Here is a 22,856-nt window from a genome sequence, read left to right on the forward strand (position 1 = left end):
AGCACAAAGAGAATAGAAACAAGCTACCAAAATTAGTGAAATGTAAATTAGATTGTTAGAACGTAGATAAATAGACTTTTGGGAATGTTTATGATAAGGGACACAGGGCCAAGATGGAGAATTTTGGGGGTAGACACCTTTTCCTCTTTCTTCTCCATGTCATCCATGTTGGGTGACACGTTGGCACTCTTGGATTGGATGGGGTCAGGGCTGGACCATTTAATAAAATTGTATTGTATTGGGAAAATTTTGTAAACATGTAATACGTAGTACAAACTATATATATAAGATAAGCCCTACCTTCACCAGGCAGATTCCACCATGGATGCCAGGCTGAGCAGACCGCTGCTGGCCAGGCAAAAAAGTCCCTGAGATATGAAAGAATAAACAATCCTTGGATTGGAAAAAGAGAAAACCATCTCCGGCAATCTCTCTTTGGCTGCTTCAGAGAAAACCAGGGTTTGAAACACCTTCGTGTCCCTCTGGGGTGATCTCGGGGCAAAGGAGAAACCCCAGACTGGGACATGTTGGAAGTGATCTAAAGGATCATCTTATTTTTTTTGTGAATAGAAAAATGAAAAGTAACATTAAGAGGCCTGACTCCCCAAAAGCCTTGATTTGATAGCTATTATTTCATTTGAGGTGTCATAAAATCCACAATCAAGCTTTATCTTAAACCCTGGCTATTCATTGTGTGGGGGTGCATCCCCCTTTTCCAGGCTGTGCTTTGATCTGAGAAATGCTCGTTTGGCCTCGGCCTGGATGAGCAGCCCCTGGCTGAGCTGCTCTGCAGTTTATCAGAAACTCTGTCTGCTCCCAGGCACTGCTGCTGTCCAAGGTGCTCCTGGTTTCTTGAGAAGCAGCCTTGGCAATGATTTTTCTGGTCTGAATGGCACAACATCCCTGTTCTCACCCTTCCAAAGAACATGTGCCAGTGTCAAAAGGGGCCAGGATGAAACACTGTTGTGACTAAAGCCCCTCTCTTGTGCCCCTATGAACAGTGGTGAAAAACGAGACCCTTGGGGCTCTCCTGGACCAGTGACCTGTCTCTGGGGCCTCTCTGAGCTGGGATCTCTCCTGTTTGCTGCTCTTGGTGGATCTCCAAACAAGGATGGATCCTGGGCTGATCCCCCACTGTTTAATTGGGGAGTCACAAAATCATCCAGAGTGAGCATTTTCCCAACTCTAAGGGGAATTTCTCAGAGGTACCTTGCACTGACCCTTTATGTCTGTGTGCAGATGCTTTAGCATGGGAGAAATGCTGCTCTCTTTGATGGTTGAGATCTCTATGCAAGTTAGGCCTGTAAGTAAGTTTAATACAAGTGTGGTTAAGAGTTTTTCCTCTGCTAAAGTGGGATTTGGAAACCAAATAGTACATAACTTGTATACTTTGTCTCATGGGCTGAGACAAGTAGTATTTCAGAAAAATTGAAATTTCCTTATGTCCTCTTTAGCTGTTGAGAAATAAATAATTGTTAAGGTCACCCTGGTGCTTTTCGCAAGGAGTAATCAAAGAAAATATGGGTCCAATCCTGAATTAACTTGCAACGTTCTTTTCAAGGATCTTCTGTTTTATCAAAGGAACAGATGTAACAGCTATAGCTTTGATGTTGCACAGTAGCTGACAGGGCCCTCAGGAGAGTGGTTCCCTCTCTCAGCCCTGCCCACTACAGAGCCAGCTGCAATTTAGGAATGAGTATTTCCCTGAATGCATCCAGGAGGGAAGTTTGTTTTGCAAGGCAATGTGCATGGAGAGAGGTGGGTGGGCTCTGTGGAGACTTGTACAGACACTTCTTGAGCCTGCCATAAGGCTTTCCCCCTCCATCCTGTTTCCATGGGCTCCAGTGTTTTTGGCACCTTGTGTATGCCTGAGGCTGAGACTCCTCTCAGTTACTGAGCTGTTCCATCCCCTAGAAACTGATGCTGGTTGTTTCTTTGTGAGAGTCAAAGGATTAAATTTCCAAATCTGAATTTGCTTCATGAGGAGTTGCACAAGTGCTTGCAAAGGCACAGAAAACCAGTGTCACTGTTGTTGTTACATCAATAGATGAATGGATATATTGGTGCGAGGTGTAAGGAATATCCCAGTGATTTCCCTGACGCCCTGCCCTGGGATGCAACATCCAGTGATGTCCCAGGTCTGTTCCAGAGCCCCTCTGAGGCTGATGGGTCACAGCACCAGGGCAGGGTCACAGCAGACCCTTGAACACACATTCATGGCTGTGAAACTGCTCCCTTTGTGGGGCAAGGGGTGGCCCAGAACCAAAAGGGAGAAAGAAGGTGCCTGGAGGACTTCACAAATTGAGATATTATTTGTAGTTCTAATTGGAATCTACCAGTTTTTTTAATGCCCTCACAGGCATTTATTTTGCTAATTCTGCAGCTCGCAGGCGAGACACAGTGGCTGCTGGAAGAGAAAATATCCAACTAAATGGACAACCATCTCCAATGGAGAAAACCTGACTGCAGCAGCATCATCTTCCTCCTCTCTCCAGATGCACAATAACCATGTTCTCTCCCCAGGCTGAACAGAACCCTGGTGTCAATCTTGCTGCCAAATCAGGCAATTTTAGACAGTGTGCAATGAATCCAGCCTCTCAGGGATCCCATTGGTTCTTGGTATTTTTAAATCATTTTCTATTCCCACTTGATTTGAATAAACCCTCAGCTTTTGCATTGGATCAAATTTAGTATTAGGATGCTGAGTGAAAAATCAGTGGATGCACAAGTGGAAAAGCAAATCCCTGAGGCAATGTGAATGTTTGCTGAATCATTTTTCCATGGTTTAGTTCCCCATGAATCTGTAGCTAGAACTTCCAGCAGGAAATCCAAAGGATATAGGATGTTGTTTCCCTCTTGAACTTTGCTACAATCAAATCTAAAAAGAGGGGTTCCTAATGTAAAATATCTAAATAATTTTAATAATTAATTTTTAGATAGAAGGGCCTCTGTGCTTAAATTTACCTTTTATTTTGGCATGGAGACCAATGCTTTTATGGGTTGGAGAGGGTTTTTGTAAGGCCAGTCAGGGCCTTACACTCACACTTATAAGTCAGTTCTCAGCTGATTTGATGCAGATTTGCACCACAACTAAGGTTGCCTGTAGCAAGGCCAGTCTGTGAATGAACTAAGAAATAGAAGGAAAAAGACCTTTCCTCTTTATGTAGCATCTTAGCACAATTGCACTTTTGGTTTTTTCCGCACAGCAAAATTGCAGGAATTTTTTGAGAGAGTAGAGCAGTGTAAAAGAAGTGAGCAATATTTTCTTTGGAAATTGCATTATATGAACTTGATGTGTTCATGTTTAATGATGTGCAGATTTAATTTCTACTCTGTAACAGCTGTTGGGGCCAGAACGCTGGACATGTTTTGAGAGTTAAAGTTATATGGGCACCTCAGTGAGATCAGACAGGAAACACAGTCACAGACTGATCTTGATGTCTCTCTCAAACACTCTTTCCTTCAAATCTCTTATTTCTGTGGGTGATTATGGAGATTGTGATGACTGGGGACATCCCTACCAACAGTTCCACTTTGTCCCTTTGGATCTGTGTTGTGCTGATGCATTCCAAAGGAAAAGCAATGAGAATTTGCTTTAAAAATCAACAGTGTTTGTCCTCATCAAGTGCATTTTCCCATTGAATATAGACATATAGGTGGATATTTTTCATCACAGGATCATGGAATGATTTGTGTTGGAAGTGATCTAAACGATCATCTTGTTTTGTCTTATGGATAAAAAAATTACGAAGAATACTATGATGCCTGACTCACTAAAAGCCATAATTTGATTGCTGTTATTTCATTTGAGGTGTCATAAAATCCACAATAAAGTTTTATCTTAAACCCTGGCTATTCATTGTGTGGGGGTGCATCCCCCTTTTCCAGGCTGTGCTTTGATCTGAGAAATGCTCGTTTGGCCTCGGCCTGGATGAGCAGCCCCTGGCTGAGCTGCTCTGCAGTTTGTCAGAAACTCTGTCTGCTCCCAGGCACTGCTGCTGTCCAAGGTGCTCCTGGTTTCTTGAGAAGCAGCCTTGGCAATGATTTTTCTGGTCTGAATGGCACAACATCCCTGTTCTCACCCTTCCAAAGAACATGTGCCAGTGTCAAAAGGGGCCAGGATGAAACACTGTTGTGACTAAAGCCCCTCTCTTGTGCCCCTATGAACAGTGGTGAAAAACAAGACCCTTGGGGCTCTCCTGGAGCAGTGACCTGTCTCTGAATGGGGCCTCTCTGAGCTGGGATCTCTCCTGTTTGCTGCTCTTGGTGGATCTCCAAACACAGATGGATCCTGGGCTGATCCCCCACTGTTCCCTTGGGGAGTCACAAAATCATCCAGAGTGAGCATTTTCCCAACTCTAAGGGGAATTTCTCAGAGGTACCTTGCACTGACCCTTTATGTCTGTGTGCAGATGCTTTGGCATGGGAGAAATGCTGCTCTCTTTGATGGTTGAGATCTCTAAGCAAGTTAGGCCTGTAAGTAAGTTTGATACAAGTGTGGTTAAGAGTTATTCCTCTGCTAAAGTGGGATTTGGAAACCAAATAGTACATAACTTGTATGCTTTGTCTCATAGGCTGAGACAAGAGGTATTTCAGAAAAATTGAAATTTCCTTATGTCCTCTTTAGCTGTTGAGAAATAAATAATTGTTAAGGTCACCCTGGTGCTTTTCGCAAGGAGTAATCAAAGAAAATATGGGTCCAATCCTGAATTAACTTGCAACGTTCTTTTCAAGGATCTTCTGTTTTATCAAAGGAACAGATGTAACAGCTATAGCTTTGATGTTGCACAGTAAATGATTAACTTTTTCTGATAAGCCCAGCTTTCTTTCAAAGAAGGCTTTGTGTAGGAAGGCAGGTGTTAAGGATAGTAGAGAAGGCAATCTCTCCTGATGAATTCCACCTGTACTAATTACGCAGGAGTGAAAACATCTGTGCCTGTCCAATGAATTTGGGTGTTATAAAAGAGTGGGTTAGCTGGCTAATAGTTGCTGTTTGAGTCGGAGCTTGAGACCCAGTATCTGCTGACTGTGCTGTGAGGAGAAGAGACATGGAGTTGTGCATGAGACAGACAAGGTAAGAAAATGTTGTGTGAGGGACGGAGAGGGTAAGGTAGCTGGGAAAGGAACAGGTTGGGGTTTAGGCAGTCATACAGAGAGGGGAGAAGGAGTCAGAGCTGTGTGGAGTTGCCTGCAAGAAAAGCAGTTAGAGCAGTCAAATAGAAATACACTGGAAGAAGGCATAAAAAGTTTCTAAAAAAGCCCTCGTGGTGATGCCAGTCCATCTTGACATAATAACTGCAACAGCTCTGAATCTTCTTTTAGATAAGGTTGGTTTAGATTGAACTGCTTTGTCCAAAATATTCTTGGTTCACGGTATACCAGAATAGTCTGAGTTGGAAGGGACCCAGAAGGAACATCAAGTCCTACTCGTAAGTGAATGGCCCATTTGAGATCAAACCCCAAACCTTGGCATTATTAGTGCCCACTCTGACAACTCAGCTGATCTCGGGTTGTGTTTCTGCAAAACCAGAGGGGTTTTGGATCTCTGCTTCTGTGTATTGTGATCTCTGGGATGCTGCTGGGTGCCAACTGTGCCATAGCAGTCAAAACCTTGGACATGCACAGTGGGTGCACAAACGCGTGGAAAAGGATGCTGCTTCTCCTAAAAAGACATCAAAGCAGTTTCAGCTCAGAGGGTCACAACAGCACATGTGGTTCTGGTTTGGCACTTTCTGGGAAGAGAATGCTCTTCCTCTTTTAGAGGAATCTCATTTCCAGCTTTTGCAGAGGCTTTGGGGCATTGCCTCAGATGCTGGAGCTGCCACTGTGTGTTTCTTGCAAGACAATGCTTGGGTGCATTCCACACAGTAATTAGCCAAACTGTGGTATTGGCAGGAATACAAAAACAAGACTCAGCTATGGAAGAGAGGTGCTTTATTCACATTTGTGGTGTCCCCAGACAAGATTTCTGCTTCAGGGTGATTCAGCCAATATCTGCAGCTCTAAAATGTTGACAGTGAAAAGGAGCACAAGCACAAATTGTGCATGATCTTGTCTTGTAGGGAGAGCAGCTTCTTGTCAGGCTTCAAAAGAATTCTCCCACCACTTGAATTAAAAAAAAAAAAAAGTCCTAAGAGGAGCTGCCTAATACTTGGGAGGGTGATTGGATCATGCTGGAGTGAATGAATGAGGGAGTTTTGGAGGTGCACAGCCACTGGGGCTGCTGTGTGTGCCGCAGCACAGACCCTTGGTGGGCAGCTCTGGGTTGGGCCTTGTTCCTTGTGATGTTCAAGATCACCTGAATTTCTTCCACCCATCTGTTTAATTGTGCTGTCAGGTAGTTTTGCTGGAGGAAGTGTTGTGGTATCAAGATGATGCTGACCCATCCAGCACCCTCTGGATTTCTGGAGCAGGGGAGATCAGGCCATTTCCATGTCTATCAGAAGAAAAGCTGGTGCAGTGTTTGTGCCCTGGCAATGGGGTGCTGCCCTGTGTGGCCCTGCAGCCCTGGGAAGTGAGGAGGCTGAGGATTGCAGACCTAAAGGGAGCCTGCAAGGGAGGTGGAGAGGGGCCTTTTCCCAGCATGTGCAGTGACAGGGCGAGGGGAAATGGCTTCAGGCTCATGGAGTAGCTTTAGATGAGAGATTAGGAGGAAGTTGTTTAGCACTGAAGGTGGTGAGGCTCTGGCACGGGCTTCCCAGAGAAGCTGTGGTTGCCCCTGGATCCCTGGAAGTGTCCAAGGCCAGGGCTGGGTGGGATTCTGGACACCCAGGTGCACTGGAATGTGTCCCTAGGGGGTGGAACTGCATCTTTATCTACACCTCTAAGTTCCCTTCCATCCCAAACCATTCTGTGATGTACATGGTGCAGGAGCAGGAGGGGTTCCCTGAGCTGTGCTGCCCCATGGGACACTGAGGAGTAGCTCCAGTAGCAGAGGGGGCTCAGCCCTGTGGCTGCATCTCTGGCACTGACCACAGCCTTGAAGTCAAAGAAGTTTGGCCAAATGTTTGGCTTCATAATTTTGGAGGGCTATTCCAACCTTAATGGTTCTAAGCAAAAGATCAACATTGTCTACAGTGCATTGATCTTTGGGGTTAAGAAATTAATCTCATTGCTGCCCTTGGTTGCTCATCTGCCCCCATGGCAGCTCCTGGAAGTAGAGCCTTCCTCATGAGGTGTCCCTGGGGCTTGGCACAAACTCTTTCTGCTTGCAATGTGTCAGGTAGCTGTTGATTCTTTCTGCCATAATTCACTGGTGCCAAGGTATAGGAGATGTGGTTTTTCACAGTAGCCTCTCTTTATACTCTTTTGTGCAAAGCTGGGGTAACTTTATAACCAAAGCCAGAAAACAGCTTTGGATTTTCTTGTGGTGCCTGACTTGTGAACAGCCTGCCAAAGAAAGGAACATTTTATTACTTTATAGTGTTTCTCATAAACCATTGGGATTATTCTTTTTATGTTCCCGCCATAAATTTCTCATTTCTTAACGGATGAGATTAACAGGGGAATTTCTCAGAACATGAAAGTGGAGGTTCAGTAGATAAGTAAGATTTGGAAGCCAAAGTACAGAATTTTCTGGCCAGCTCCTCCTAGTTTCTATTCCTGAAATCCATGTCACTATTTGGTGTTGTGCATGCTCCACTAGTAGTTAGGGGTCTCTCATCCTTTTGGATATCTTATTTCCAATGAATCCATGGTAAGGCTAAAGAGGGTATTTGGGGCCCAAAGGCTGCAGCCTATATAAATTGGCATGAAATCACGTACCTTGGGACCAAAGGATGATGTAGTTTTTAGATATGTGGTGAAAAATGTTATTTTATAGTATTATTGTTTGAAATACTAATTTAAAATTGTTTTGAGACGTGCATTATTGAAAATTAAATGTTTTTGTATTGGCTCTCTACTGCAATCTTGTTGTGCCTGTACTCAGAACAGTGCTGATGGAAAAGAATTGGATACCTTCTTGATCAATGGGAACAGCCCAGATGGATTGAAATGTTCCTCAGTGAGAGGTTCTTGATCTCTGGTGCTCTAAGACAGCAACTCCAGAGCTCTCAGGCTTTTACTTCGAGTTCTTGGCTCCAACTTTGTTGGGTTATCTTAAATAAGCAAAGCAGGCAATAGTTAAAAATGTTATTTATTACACAGCACATCAGTCTCAAAAACATGCAGACAAGGAATGGCAAATGCAAAATCTAATGGCAAGAGCAAATGGCTAAAAGCAAGTGGCTAAAATCACCAACTCTTCCCCAATACAAACTCTTATTCAGGATTTTTCCAACAAGCTAAGATGCAAGCTCGGACCACCACTCCGTAACCTATTAGAATTCCAGTTTCTTAGCACGCTGGGTTATGTATAAGACTATGCACACAATCTATCTGAAAAATGTAAGCAATGCTCTATTATGTCTAAGTCTTGTCTACCACCGTGGGCCTGGAGCCTCCTGCTGAAGATATCAGTATGTTTCAAACTTCAATACAACTTGCTCTGCTACTCTGGCATTTGAAACCTTTCACTTACTAAAAGCATTAGAACTCATGCTAAAACTTTGACTTAACTACTTAAGTGTCTACTTTAATGTGTGAGTGGCTTCATATACTTCAATGAATCCAAAGACTTTGATTCAATACCTGCACTCTGATTTCTCTCTGAAGAATTCAGAGAGACCCCTGACTCACTGACTTCAACACCTCAGGAGCCTCCAGCAGACAACATAAACTAATTTATTTGAGGAGCTGCAATTCCAGAAAAAGAGACTGGTAACACTTTTATTGAGAAGGTTCAAAAAGGAATTAATGCACTAGGAATGTACCAACTGTTACTTAAAGCATCACCCATGAATTTGTGTTGTTTGCATCTGTTGTTTTAATTCATGGTGAAATGTAACTGGGGAAAAAGAAAAAGAGAATTGATTTGTTTAGTTTTAGGTTGTGTACATGAACAGCTAACTTTAGAATAATTTTTAGGTTTTATTGAACACCATTAAGACAAAAAAATGGGACCTTTTATGCACCAATTCAACTAAGAGAAAACCAGGATCAGTAAATCCTTGCCATATTACATTTCTACAGGCTAGAGAACAAATAATCCATAATATTATAGACCAGTGTATCATAATTAACAATTCTTGTGGGGAAAAAAATCAATGTGCCACGCCATAGACTCATTTCTGATGCAGATTGGCATTGTGATAAAAAGGGATAAGAAAAAGATCAGAGGGAAAGAGTTAAGGGAACTAAATAATCTGTATAAACAATTAAAACAGCACTATAGCTACTAGGACTTGCCAATTTTAAATAAAAACCTTTTCGTAGATTTGATGCAAAAATTGCCATAGAATTGTGATTATCTAAATGTTGGATGTTCTGTCTTAGGTTTGTTCTTGCCCTGTATGAATGTGATAATAAATATTTCATCTTAGACCAAATGAAACATTGATGAAGTATAATCCATGTTCCTCAGTTAGTTTTCTGGTGTGTTTTGGCAGTGACAGCAAATGCAGGTGTGATTTGCTGCTCCCACTGAGGGGTGTGTGCAGGGCCAGTGCCTGGAGGTGCCTGGAGGATGTGGGCACGGAGCCTGCTGCCCAGCAGGCTCAGGAGGGATTTCCTCTCCCTGCAGAAGGTCCTGGTGTGTCTTTGGCTGAGGCAGAGGTGCACAGGCTGTGAGTGTGGCCCTGGCAGCAGCCCTGGCAGGGTGCAGGAGCAGCTGAGCAGTGTGAGGCTGCTCTGCCTGGCTCCCATGGCCGTGCCTGGGCTGCAGCAGCTCTCTGGCATTTGCTCTGCCAGCTGTGATCTCTGTGTCTGCACCAAGAGAGCACAGACACTGGGTGCTGAGCACTGCCTGTCATTGCCCACAGGGAGAAGACTGAGGGAGGAGGCTGCTGAGCCTGGCCTGGCACTGTGGAGGATCTGGAGAGCCCCAGCCCTGCTGGACCTGAGCCCCCAAAGAGCCCCATGGACTCTCCCCACCTCCTGTCCTTGGGTTTGCTGCTGCTGGCTCTTGCTGCTCCCCATCCCAGTGAGTCTCTGGGTTTGAGCTCTGTTCTTTTCCCTGCACTTGCACAGGTCAGCTCCTCTGAACTGCTAGGGGAAAGCTCAGCTGGGCCCAGTTAAAACCAAGACCACAAACCCTCAGAGGTGGGAAAAGAAATGAAGGAGGTGAATGTTTGTTTGAGCTATCACAGTTCCCTTGTTTGGGAACAGGTGTTTCCCATCTGATCCCTCTGCTCCTCACTATTCATTGCACAAGTAGTCCTTGTTCAGTTTCTTTGTATATTGGGGTCATTGGAAAAATCCAAGGATCCCCTTATACATTTGTATACCTTTGTTTCTCTGTATAGACTGGGCTTACACCTTCTGCAGACCTCTTCTATGACCTCTGTATTATCCATTTCTCTGACAATATTAAATGATTGTTAAATGATTGGGAAAGGTTTCACAGGCACTGGGAGAAGGGGAGAGCCATGAAAGCTTCCTTGGGCACAAACATTGTGTGAGGTGCTCACACTGTCTTCTTTAACTGTTCCTGTCTTAGAACCAATCTTTTCCCTTAGACATCGTTACTCTTTCTACTTGTTAAGTAGACGTGTAGAATATAATTGGTTTTCTGGGTTGCAAGTTTAATTCTCAGTTTAAGAGTATTTGCTATGGTGGAAAAGACTTTGTCTTGGTAAAAATTGGAATTATTTATTGTCTTGTCTTTGCAATGAAGTAGAGGAAGAAGGAGAAGCCTGAAAGTTTCAGGTGATGATATTTCCTCAGATCCTTTTAGCAACAAGATCAAAAGACCCAACTGGGTTCTACAGATTTCTTGTCAATTCTTTCCCCTGCTGGTGAATTCAGCTGGACTGGTTTGTGGGTCAGGTCTGCCCTGGGGGAAGCTGCTGTTTGGTACTCCAGCTCCTCCTGCTTAGGAATTACTCACATTGCCACTGCTAATCTGCTGGTTTGTGTGCAGGGTTTGACATAATTGAGGGTTTTCCTGAAGTAATTAGCATCTCTCATCTCCTTTCTCCTTACAAAGCTGCATTTGCAGCCACCAATCTAAGCCTGTGGGAATCTTGACAAGCTGAACTGATTGTACCAACACCCTTCATTTCCAGAGAGGCCACAGCTGGTGGACAGCAGCCTGACTTTGAACTGTGAAGAGCAAATTTGAGCCTCCCTTTTCTCAGTTGTCTTCAGAGGTGGGTAGGTGCTTCCCATAGACAGCCTTCTACTGCTGCCCTGGAGGCTGGGGGCTGCTCAGCAGGAAATCAGGGCTGGTTTAAATGTGAAGGAACCCAATGCCCCTCCCAGAGAAGTGTCTCTTCCCCCTCTATCACAATCTCTGTAATACAAAGGCAAAATTAAAACTCTGCTAACTTCTTTCAGTAGACAGCTCAAGTAGCTGCCAGGGAACAGCCCAGCCTGGGGCTTACAACTCTTTCTTCAGGACTTGAACTCATTGGTTAGATTGAGGGAGCAGCTGAAAAGACCTTTGAAAATGCTGTGGATGTTGTGTCTCCCAAGTGCATCCCTCTTCCTTCTGCTTCTCCCGTGCTTCCCTGCACAGGATGGTATGTACAGCATCGATGCTCTTATATTTCTCACATTTCAATAATTTCTTTCCTTTTTTCCAACCTTTTTAAAATTATATTTGTCTTAGACATGCAACACTCTCTATTTAAGTTTTTCTTCGCTTGCTTCTGATGTAGCTTCTTCCAGGTGTTTCCCATTTGATCCCTCTATTCCTCTATTCATTGCACAGCTATGCTCAGTTTTTTTGGATATTGGGGTCATTGGAGAACTCCAAGGGTATTATTATAGATTTGTTTCTTCATTTCTTAAAATGTATTGGACTTAAATCTTCTGCATCCCTCTTCCTCTTTTGAATCTGAGAATCTGTACTATCCATTTGTCTGATGTTGTTAAATGCCACTTTACAAAAACAAGTGTGTTTCCTTCCTGTCCTGGTTTGAAAGGACAGGTGTCTGCCAGTAGGGGCAGAAGTTTCCCTTTTTGGAATAGAGACTTTGGTTCCACTCCCCTCCCCCAAGTATTACGATTGTTTGAATCAAGGACTCTGAGGCAGAGATAAGGGGGGGTGGGAATAACAGCTCTTTTACTAATATATCTAACTATACAAACAGAAAACAATAACAGTTAAAATTGCTAACAGAACGAAATAGATAACTCGATGTCAGTCCCTTTAGATGCAAGCACGCTGTCTCTGTACTTAGTCCAGAGCCCGGATTTGCCAGAAGGCAGACGGGAACGAAGGCAGGAGGGAGGGGGGAGGGGCAACAGCGGCCACGCCTGTCCCGGGCGGGAACGGGCTCACCCTCACCGAGGGCGGCGGCTCCTCGCTCACCGGGTGTGTCCGGGGGATCAGCTGTGTCCGCAGAGGCAGGAGGCTGGAACGGGGCAGATGCAGGGCAGGTGATCGCAGAGGGTCTGGCTCTGCTGTGCTCGGCCGCGTGGCTGAACGATCCCAGGCGTCCTCCTCCGAGCTCGCCGGAAACGCGAGTGTCCTCCCGGAAGCCTCAGAGGCCCCTCCGGGGGCCGTCCCCACCCACCCCCTTTGTCTGGACCCATCAGGGACCCTGGGTGTAACCCGGCCAGCTCCATTGGCATGATAATGGGAAAAATTCTTACAATTGACACAGTAACAGAAAAGCACTCAACCCCCAACACTTCCATTTTCCTACTTACTTTCTCTTTTTCTTACTTTTAAATTCCTGATTTAAATCTGAAACAAATTATCGGGATAATTTTAGTGAAGTTTGTATTTTGAGAACCAATAGGATTTTCCTGGGAATCTGCAGAGAGAACTAAATTTTCTGTGTGACAGTAGCCCCTTTCTTTGCCAAGGCCTTTGAAACTTAGGAGGGTGCTGAGTTGCTCAGGTTAATGGGCATGAAAGGCACTACAGGTGTCAGAGCAGCCAAGAAATAACATGAGCAGCATAGGGAAACTGAGGTGCAGCCTGACAGAGTGGTTCTGTTGGTGGAGAAGATGGTTTTGAAACCCGCTTTGATATGAGCAAACCAAGAGGAACTCTGATATTCCAATTTCAATTGCATTTCTTATTTTTAGGTGGAGGAAATGAACAGTCAACAGACGTTATCAGTGCTTGGGAAGGAGACTCCATCAGCATAACTTGCCCAATGAATGGTTCACAAAATCAAGTGGGGATGTACTTGAGAGCTATCAGACAGAATCTCAATGTGATATATGTTTCCAAGGAGAAAATTGATTGTGACTTTGATAATCGCATCACATGTTCAAAGGAAGGGGAGACTCTCAGGATAACCCTGCACAGGTTACAGCAATCTGATTCTGAAATCTACCTGTGCTCTGAGATTGTTAAAGTCAATGACCATCCCAAAGAACTACATGGGAAGACAACCATAGTACTGGTCAAAGGTATTGCAATTCCACCTTTTATGCCACAAATTAGTAAATGCAGGTCTATATTTTAAATCAAAGTTTGAAAGAAGACACAATGGGAGGGCGAGTCAAACAGAACTTCTGTGTCTGCTCAGGTCAAGTACAGATTTGAAGAAATGTGTGGGTTTGCTCCCTGAAACAATGAAGGAAACAGGAGATAGTATGGTAGCAAAACCCCAAATAATCCTGGAAGATTAATCTGTGGTTTGTTAATTCCAGCTACAGATTTTCACAGGAGCCATAGATTGCTGCAGAGTTTGGAAACAGTGATATCTGGCAGCTCTTTCCAAAACAACCTGTCAAACCTTTTTAAACAACTAGCAGAGCAAAAAGGGTTTTTTTTTGGTAGCAACTGTTTTTGCAAATCTCTTTTGTTTTTACTAATTCATCTTAGATGGCAAATCAATAATAATTGGGAAGCTGGTGTTAGGCAGGGTTTGCAAGCTGAGCATGAGGGGGTAAAAAGGTTTTTCTCTTGTTAGTGAAAAGCTGCTGAATGGCCAGAAGTGCTTTTTTGGCAGGAATTTCTGGTCGTGGGGACAATTTTTCCATCTTTTTTTTTTTTTTTTTCCCCCATTCATTAGAAGAGAGTTGAGTCCACACTATTCTTTGGCAGTTTATTCTTCCTGTCCTTTATTCCACCTGTCCTTCCAATGACACCTTCTAACCAAAAACTTCTTTCTCAAAGCTTACAGGGTTTTCTTCCTTTTCTGTCCCCAAGGAATGTGAAATCTAATTCATTGCTGATCAGCAATAGTAATTTATATCCCTGAAGGATTATCATCTCCTCCCTTGGGCTTCTCCTTTCAAATTTCATGGCTGTGTTTTCTCAAATGAATCACATCTTGTTTATTGTGTATTGTCTCTCCAAATTATTTTATTTAATTGCTTTATATCTCTGTTTGAATATGATAATCTCTGACATAGTTACAACCTTCCCTTTACAAACATGATGAGTTCTGCCCTCACTCCCTTGTCCGTTTTAATGATCATATTATAAGGAATAAGTCCTGTCCTCAAGGAACTCAGTGGAGTGTTTTCCTGGCTGGACAGTGAATTGTTAATAACCACTCCATTCTCATAGACCATTTTCAACATTGATGGGACACACACTCTGTGGTTTGATCCAGACCAATAGTCCCCAGATGTCTCTATGGCTTTGTCTCACTTGAGAAAGCAGGCAATGATGCATGGCCCCAGGACATGTTGTATTCTCTTAGAGGAGGTCAGTATTTATAATTTTTTAAGTAGATGCACACCCTTTACAAAGAGCTAAACCTGTTGGTCAGTCCTACTTTCAGATCTTGATAGGAAGATATGCCAGGGTGCACTAAAATACATCCTTCTTCTCAAAGTCTATGTAAAGCATGTTTAAAAGTCCATTTTATCTACATTTCTATGGTCTGTTGTTTCTGTCTGTCCTGTGCCCTTGCTCCCCAGTTAAAATGCACTGTGTTAAGCAGTGCTAACTGCTAATCTCTCTGTTTTTAGCTAATTCCAGCGAGGCTCTGGAGCAGTCACCACTCCTTGCAAACCCTGAGCGAGGCCAGACTGTCAGCATCACCTGTGTGTTGAGCAGCTCACATGAAACTGAGAAGTTCCACTTGCTCAGGGCTCACATGCAGCCTGGCAAAGTTCTTTCTGTGTCAAATCTGAACGTGTCATGGGTTTCTCCTGCCTTTGGGAGTCGCTTGGAGTATTCAAGGGAAGGGACCAGAACCGTGATAACTCTGCACAACCTGCAGGAAGAGGACAGTGATAACTACATCTGTGCTGAGGAGGTGAAGGGCTCCTCTGTGCTCTCAGCTCGTGGCACCATGGTGCTGGTGAAAGGTACCACCCTTCTGCTTGTTTAATCATCAATAGCTATTGTTGTGTTGTGGACAGAAAGCTTTTGGAGCTTTAGTCAGGACAGGCAAACCTAGGAAGGTTTGGAGAGTGGGCTGAGGCTCCTTTGTGCCCTGTTGAGCTCGGACACAGAAACAGACTCTGTGTTTCCACCTGCCTCCTACAACCAGAGGGGAATTCAGACCTTGCTATAGTCCTGCAGCTTAGAAAAAGGAAAAAAAACCACTTCACTGTGTGCAATCTGTCCATTTTAGGATATATTCATATTGGTGCTTTCAGCACCAATTCTTAGACCTTAGTGTGACATAAATGGCTTTTGGAAACCATTCCCTCTAGCAAGTCTCGTGTTTAAAATAGATCACAAAACAAGTTCTGAGGCATTTGCTTCAAGCACCACAGACTACAGCAGAGATGTTCTCACCTACCCTTGTTACACACTGAGCACTCTGTGAGCGTGTGGTGTAAAGAGGGGTTTTGATTTTTCTGTGCTCCAAAGATGAGTTTTCTATTTTTCTGCAGGATGGTGCCATTTGCTAAGCTGAAGTGAGAACTAGCAACAGAGTGCTTGGTTTTGGTCTTAGTGGTGCAATTTAACCCTGTGCATTGAGCTTTGCAGAAGCCTTTGTAAAATAAGCTTTACAAAGGCCCTAAGAGTCACAAAGGATTTTCCTGCAGTCTGCAAATTCAGCTGTGGTGCTGTTCATTGCCACCACCTGCAAACTGGGACAACAACTCAGTAAAGTGAGGTGGGGAAATGACAGCAGCAAAGCAGAGTGTGGTTATTAATTAATGTGGTATTCATGTATGGATTAATTGAGGTTTTAGGGAGCTGAAACCCTTTCCACCAGCATTATTCATACCACAGCATCCTCCTGCTCCTGTCTGTACCTCTCAGCAGCCTGGCTCTTGGATAATTCAGAGCCCTCAGAGTTGCAGCAACACAGCAGGAAAACATTTTCTGCTCCCATTAGGAGTGTGTGGTCTTATTGTTGCCTGGAAAGGCTGACCTGGAATAGAGAATAGACAGAGCAAAATGAATAAAATAGGTAATTATTGAAAGGATCCACCTTGGGCAGTGCAAGAGCCTGGCCGGGGCTGCACCCAGATCAAATCCAAAATGGATCCTGGTCACGAGTTTTTACACTTTTATAAGTTTTGGTTAATCTTTGTATTGGGGTCAATTATCCAAGCACAGCCCCAGGCTATGAAGTCTCAGCCCCCTGGCTTGCCCCCTTTCCCTCACTGTTGTTTCTGCTTTTTTGGTAAGGTTGTCCTTCATTCTCCAGCTGGAAAGGGTTTATTTTGTCACTCCCCTTTATAAGAGAACTTAAAACACCTAATATGAAGTTTCAGTGTTACACACTAAGCAGCAGAGATTCTGAAAAATATAAAAGCTAAAACCCAAGGCATCACTATCAGCTGCCTTTGTGGTGTGCTCCTTGCTGACCCACCTGCAGCCACCCCCAGCCTCTGGAAGAGCACAGGGAATATTAATAATATTAATATTAAGAGCACAGTGAGACTATTAATGACATTATAAACTGTTGATATCTGTATTTTTGGTTAACCTGAAATTATTATTTTTCAGAATAAAAATCAAGTTCTTCCTCTTTGTATTATAACAATACTTCTGTAGTTTTAAATGCAGGAGGGGAACAGATGTGTGAGAAGATCTCCTGGGGTCTGTATGCCCTTGTTGGGGTGGTGGCTCTGCTGCTCTGTGCCCTGCTGTGCTGCACCTTGTACCGTGTGGATGTAAGTACACTGTCACCACAGCAGACCTGGGCCTGGTGGAGCAAACTGGTGTTGTTTTTAAATAGTGCCTGAGTTAAGAAAACATCTGATAAACCTAAGGAATTGTGGCTTCCTATTACTCTTATTTGCCCTTGTTTAATATCTTCCAGCTGTAAACTCTTGGCAGCTCACACAGCGTGTTATATTTCTGCAACCCTTTGTAAATGAGATATTGTTTGTCTTTTGATAACAAACCTAAAGTGAGCTGCATGGTTGACACAGATGTGTGTTGTGTGTCCATCCCTGAACAAAGCCCCTTACTGTTCTGCTTTGCTTGCTTTTTGAAAGTTATTTGGTGAATTGGGACAGGAGCTGTACATAGCAAGCTTGTAAGAAATGGAAGAGAATGCTTGGAGTGGGTCACAAGGTCAACAAAAACTCATAAAATAGCCTAATGTCTGAAAGTAGTGCTGGGAGAAAAAAATCTGCCCCTTTCCAAAAACAAAAAATTATTGCATTTTTTTCTTCACTGGGATTATTTGTATACATATACTGCAGAAAGTGCCCATAAATTGTCTCTGATAGATCCTTTTGCTCCATAAAGATTACTGAAAGTTAAGTGTATGATTCACAGTCTCCTGTCTCATCCCTCCAAACCTGGATCCAGCACTGCTAAAAACCAGTAGTGTAACATCATTCTGTCAAAGCCCAGTGGGACCTGGTGTCCTGTGCTACCAGTAAGAGTCTAAGAGTGAACCTTATTTATTATTATTGTCATGTATTATTTATGCCAAAGCTGTAGTTGTATCCAACTCTTGAAGGAACTTTTTGTGAAATTGCATCAGACTCATAAAAGAAAGTTAAATAAATAAGCTGGTGATTTCCACTTGGTCCTCTAAGACCTCACTGGGTCATGAGAGAAATTTTAGAAGAATGGTTCCTCCTCCAACAGATGATGTTGATGGATTCCTAGGATGGAAAATGACTCCTTGCTTGGAGTCTTTCCAGGCTCTGTTTTGAATGGCTGTTTTCTGTGTTTTGCAGGTGATGAAATATTTCCAGAAGAAAAAGCCCAATGTGGTGTATGAGGACATGTCCTACAGCTCCAGACGGAGCACGCTGGTCAGAAACAACACCTCTTCCTGAGATGAATAAACTCCTGCCAGCTGAGACTGTGTGTGCATGGACCATTCTGAGAAAAGCAGCTCTGAGAGCTGCTTTGACCACCTGAACTGAAATTGCTGCCACCAGTCTTCTTCAGTGGAAAGGAAAACCTAACTTCCAAGGATATTTCTATTTTTTTAATGTGTTATTTTTGTAGCCTACAGAAAACAGCAAAATGCAGGTGCCCTGGACATGTGCATGCAGGTCAGCATGAAAAAGCAGCATTTTGGGGCTAAATGCAATCTATGGACTCGTTTCTTTGCTAAATAACCCTTTCTGGAAGGCGGGATGGATGAGGAGGTTTGGTTCTGGGCTTTGCAAGTGCTCAGGAAGAGCACACAGGTCTGTTCAGTAGTTTGCAATGGATCCACATGGATTCCAGTTCTCTGATGGATCCTTGGATTCTGCCCAAGAGCTCAGGCAGCTGAAACTGTTCCAGAGTTACAGCAGGGAAAAAAAAATTATTTTGAAGAAACTTCAGGAATGTGTCAGGGTGAAATGCTGGGTCCTTGTGGGCTCACCTGCTCCAAGGTCATGATGGTCCCTCAATAACACAATCAAGTCTAGAGTTTATTTTACTTTACTGCCTCTGCCAGAGCTCCTCTCGTGACTGATGGTGTCTTGGTGTGGCTGATGAGCAGAGTGGCTGCCTGGGACAGCAGAGGTGTCTGTGATGGGCTGGTGATGTCCCAGCAGGACATTTCTCCATCCCAGTTACTCCACTGTACGACACAAGGTGAAATAATCTGGGGCAAAGCCAATGCCTGCCAAAGCCAATCTTGGCACGGGTGGGGCTGATCTAAAACCCCTTCTTATCAAAGGGATTTATCAAAACCCACAGCACGAAAGAAGAGGCTAAAATTAGTTTAGTAACAGGTTCTGGAACAGGTGCCAGTGGAGAGCTGGGCCAAGGAAGGGCTCTGTCTCCTCCAGGGGTGTTTTGGTTTTGCGGTGTTGGAGCCACTGTGGAAAGTCAACAATTTTCCACAGAAATGCTGAATTGCCTTGTCACAGGGCAGGTTTGATGGGGTGGTCTCACTTTTCTAAGGTGAGGCTGAGACTGGATTTGTCTCTATTGATGTAATTGTTTATTTTTTTAGGGATTAGGGTCGGTTTGTCTTTGAGTGCATAGCTGGAGCAAAGCCAGGCACAGAGGATAATTCCTCTCCAGAGCTGAGCTCTGACAAGATCCCAGCTTGCCAAGACAATCCTGTCCCTCAGGCGAGCTTATTTCCCTCCAGATATTGCTCATTAAGCGCTGTGCACCAGACCTGAGGCAAAAATCCCCTCACTCTGGAGGTGGATAGTGCAGGTTCACCTTGAGAGCAAATAGATGCTGTCTTTACAAGGCCAGACCTGGATAAACTGTGTTTGTGTTGGGGTTTTGTACAGTTCCTTGATATTTTCATACAAATATTAAAACCTGTTTCATATATCTTGCAAATAAATTGATGTTTCTTTTAGTGATTTGTTGTGGGTGTTTTTTAGTAGTGGTTCAGGGTTTTTTGAAAATTCTGTATGAACTGCTCCTAACAGCATTCCACTAGACAGCGTAACTGTTTTTCCCTTTTAATTAAGAAATCTGCAAATGACATTTTTCTTTTTGAAACCAATCACTGAAGAAAATAGAAAAGAACCCTTCAGATCCTGTCTGTTCCATGTCTTGTCACCCAAACCTTTCTTGAATTCTGCTAGACTTGGTGCTGGGACCAGCTCTTTGTCCCTGGAAAAGCCCAGCTCAGGGGTGGGTGAAGAGCTGAGGAAGAACCAACAAGTTATGTACTAATCTAAGAACTGAAGTGTGCATAGTCAATCACATTTCATCACATTTTGGTTTTTGCAACAAGGTGCTGATTTAGACAAAAAGGGCAAAACCACTGAGAGCCAGCAGGGAGGTTCACAATGAGCAAAGTGCATTTGAAATCAGCTTTCTGTGAAAACACTGCCGTGCAGAGATGACCACAATGGTGAAGGAAAAAAAAAAAAAAAGCTGTGAAGCAGTAGTGGAGGTGGTTTTTGGCTTGGTGCAAACAACTTTTTAAAAAAGAGCACACTGAGACATTTCATGGGCTGTGCATGTGCAGAGGGGTAGAGAATCAGCACCATGATTATCCCAAGCAGTGGTGGATGAATTGCTGGGGAATTTAGCCCCAGAGTGTCAGGGAATAATTGGGGGTTTGGCTACCCAAGAGGGTTGGAATATCTGAAGATGCAGAGTTGTCTCAGAACTTCCCTGGATAGAAGAAAAACTATAATTTTCACCCCCACAGCTGCAGACAGAATTGCTCTGGGCTAATTCTGTTGCCTCTGCTTCTTTTTCTGTCTCTCATCTCAGCCTCTGGAGAGGGGAAATAATTTTCCAGGAGAGGTTGGAAGTGCAGTTCTGAGGCTGGGGTTGGACTGCAGCAGTGAGAATGGTATCAGAGTGTTGGTGATGTCCTCAGCCCCTTCCCGGGATAAATGACAAGAATTGGAGCTGGGAGCAAAGCAGCCTCAGGTGGGAGGCAGGGCTGCAGCTCCAGAGTTTGTGGAACAGGGATGGAGCAAGCCAAGGCAGCTGAGCAAGGTCAGAAGCAGAGAAAACCCAAGAGGCAAAGTACAAAGAGTGTGTGAAATGACTCAGGGGCCAGGTCTGGATGGAGTGGCCTGGGCTGAGTGCCTGGGAAGGGGGAGGCTCATCAAGAATAACTTTTGGTTATTTGCCAAACTGAAGAAATCAACCAGCACACGTGGGTTAGCACTGATGGAGCCTATAGACTGGAAATTTTAGCTGGAAAAAGCATTTTAGCCCCTTGACTCAGGTGTGTGTGACAAGGATGTGCCTGAACTCAGGTGCTAAGGAGGCTGATAAGCTGAGTTGAGTGCAAAACATTTTGCAGGAGACAGGAGAGAAGCAGGTTCTGCTCTTGTGACACACTGCAGGACACTGGAATTCTCCAGTAAATCCTGCCATGCAGTGTTCATGTGCTCCTGCAGCTGTGAGTGCTGCATAATCCATGTCTGAAGCCCACCCAGGAGAGTGGTCTGCAGCCAGTTTCTCCCACCTGTCTCTTGCTGGTGGCTGCTTGTGACTCCTTTTCCATCCAATAATTCATCCTGGTATGGAATTCAGGGAGTCTGACTAAAATATGTGCAGCACTGCTGGTTCTGCTGAAGACAAGTTACTAACTGCTGATTTCTCTAAGACCCTGTGTTAGTAAAAACCCTATTTCTACTTATGGTATGCAAGCTTTATAAGCACTTGTTTTCCAAAGCATTTAGTTTCTTTTTTAATGCCTTGTAACCCTCAACTTGCAATATATTAGCAGTCAGTTTACAGTCAATTTGAAAACATGGAGGGTTTTTCTATTTTCTGGTTCACAGATTGAGTTTTCTCACAGCTTTGAGCTTTGAGGTGCTGAAAATGCTTCATTTTTGCCATTTCTTTAATCTGACATTTGGCTAATGAATTTTTTTACTGCTTGTATAAATTTAACAGAATTTATTTTGTTTTGCATGGTTTTAAACACTATTTCAAATCCTTAAGGAATGACTGGTTACTGGCTTTGTGCAACACGTAAGAAATCATTCCAATTTCATTTGGAGTCTCAACAGGTTTTAACTTACTTTTTAGAAAATCAATGCATTACTCATCATACATTACTCTCTCATATAGCCAGAGCATGCTGCCTTGTCTACAAGAATCTCAAATATTTTTTTAATTGAAGAAATGGAAATAAAGCAGCCAGCCTAAATACTGACTAAAGGGAAGAAGGGACTAAAGGGAAGAAACCATTTTGTCCTAACATGTATATTTATAGTGTTATCACAATCTGTCTATTGCAAGTAGTTTATCTGTCCAATTGTGGATGGGAGGTGACTCCACTCTGTACTTAACTGCTGGTAGGGCTGGATGAACTCTCTGGATGGTTCCAATTGCTGTGTAACTACTTCACAAGAACCATTATTTTGCTGGTATTTGACTCCACCAACTGACTGGCATGTGTCTGAAACAGTCCCTGGAGAGCACATCCATGACCCCAGAGACTTCCACCTGAGATGTTAGAAATGCTCTGCTACACTCCTGTGCTTTCTGTCTGTAATGGGAATAATGTCTAAACAATGCACATGCCAAGCGGAAGATGATCTTTCATTCCTACTATGAATTAGAATCAATAATTAGTAATTATTAACTCTCTGGGAGAGCATTTAAGTTCATCCCTCTCTGCAGTTCATGACACCCTGAGGCATTTGGTCCATTTGTTCTTAGTAGAATCACACGAGATGTAAAAGCTTATTCTGGGGATCATGGTACAAGTGATGCTTTACCAATAGTTGTAATAATTTCTTACTCAGATGATGGAATTTGTTACACTGCTCTGGTAGGAGAGTGTTGGGGGTTGAGTGTTTTTTCTATTACTGTGTCAATTGAAAGAATTTTTCCCATTATCATGCCAATGGAGCTGGCTGAGCTACACCCAGGATATCTGATGAGTCCAGACAAAGGCGTGGGTGGGAACGGCTCCTGGAGGGGCCTCTAAGGCTTCCGGGAGGACACTTGCGTTTCCGGTGAGCCAGGAGGAGGATGCCTGGGATCGTTCAGCCATGCGGCCGAGCACAGCAGAGCCAGACCCTCTGCGATCACCTGCCCTGCATCTGCCCCGTTCCAGCCTCCTGCCTCTGCGGACACAGCTGAT

At 43.8% G+C, this 22,856-nt stretch overlaps 1 protein-coding gene across 4 annotated transcripts in view; it reads left to right on the plus strand.

Moving 5' to 3' along the window:
- Positions 1-18,271, plus strand: part of LOC306810637 (T-cell antigen CD7-like) — a 33,741-nt gene extending 15,470 nt beyond the window's left edge. Inside the window, exons 1-5 of one of the 4 annotated variants that reach the window (XM_079323459.1) lie at positions 9,865-10,021; positions 13,081-13,410; positions 14,926-15,267; positions 16,931-17,037; positions 18,061-18,271. In XM_079323459.1, coding sequence (XP_079179585.1) covers positions 9,958-10,021; positions 13,081-13,410; positions 14,926-15,267; positions 16,931-17,037; positions 18,061-18,162 — 945 coding nt within the window. In that variant the 5' untranslated portion in view covers positions 9,865-9,957 and the 3' untranslated portion in view covers positions 18,163-18,271. Of the gene's footprint in view, positions 1-9,864; positions 10,022-11,376; positions 11,562-13,080; positions 13,411-14,925; positions 15,268-16,930; positions 17,038-18,060 lie in introns of those variants that run through there. The other 3 variants (XM_079323458.1, XM_079323460.1, XM_079323461.1) reach the window with 3 other exon arrangements.
- Positions 18,272-22,856: the final 4,585 nt, after the last annotated feature.

Source organism: Erithacus rubecula (genome assembly GCF_903797595.1).
Source record: "Erithacus rubecula genome assembly, chromosome: 20".
NCBI classification, from domain to species: domain Eukaryota; kingdom Metazoa; phylum Chordata; class Aves; order Passeriformes; family Muscicapidae; genus Erithacus; species Erithacus rubecula.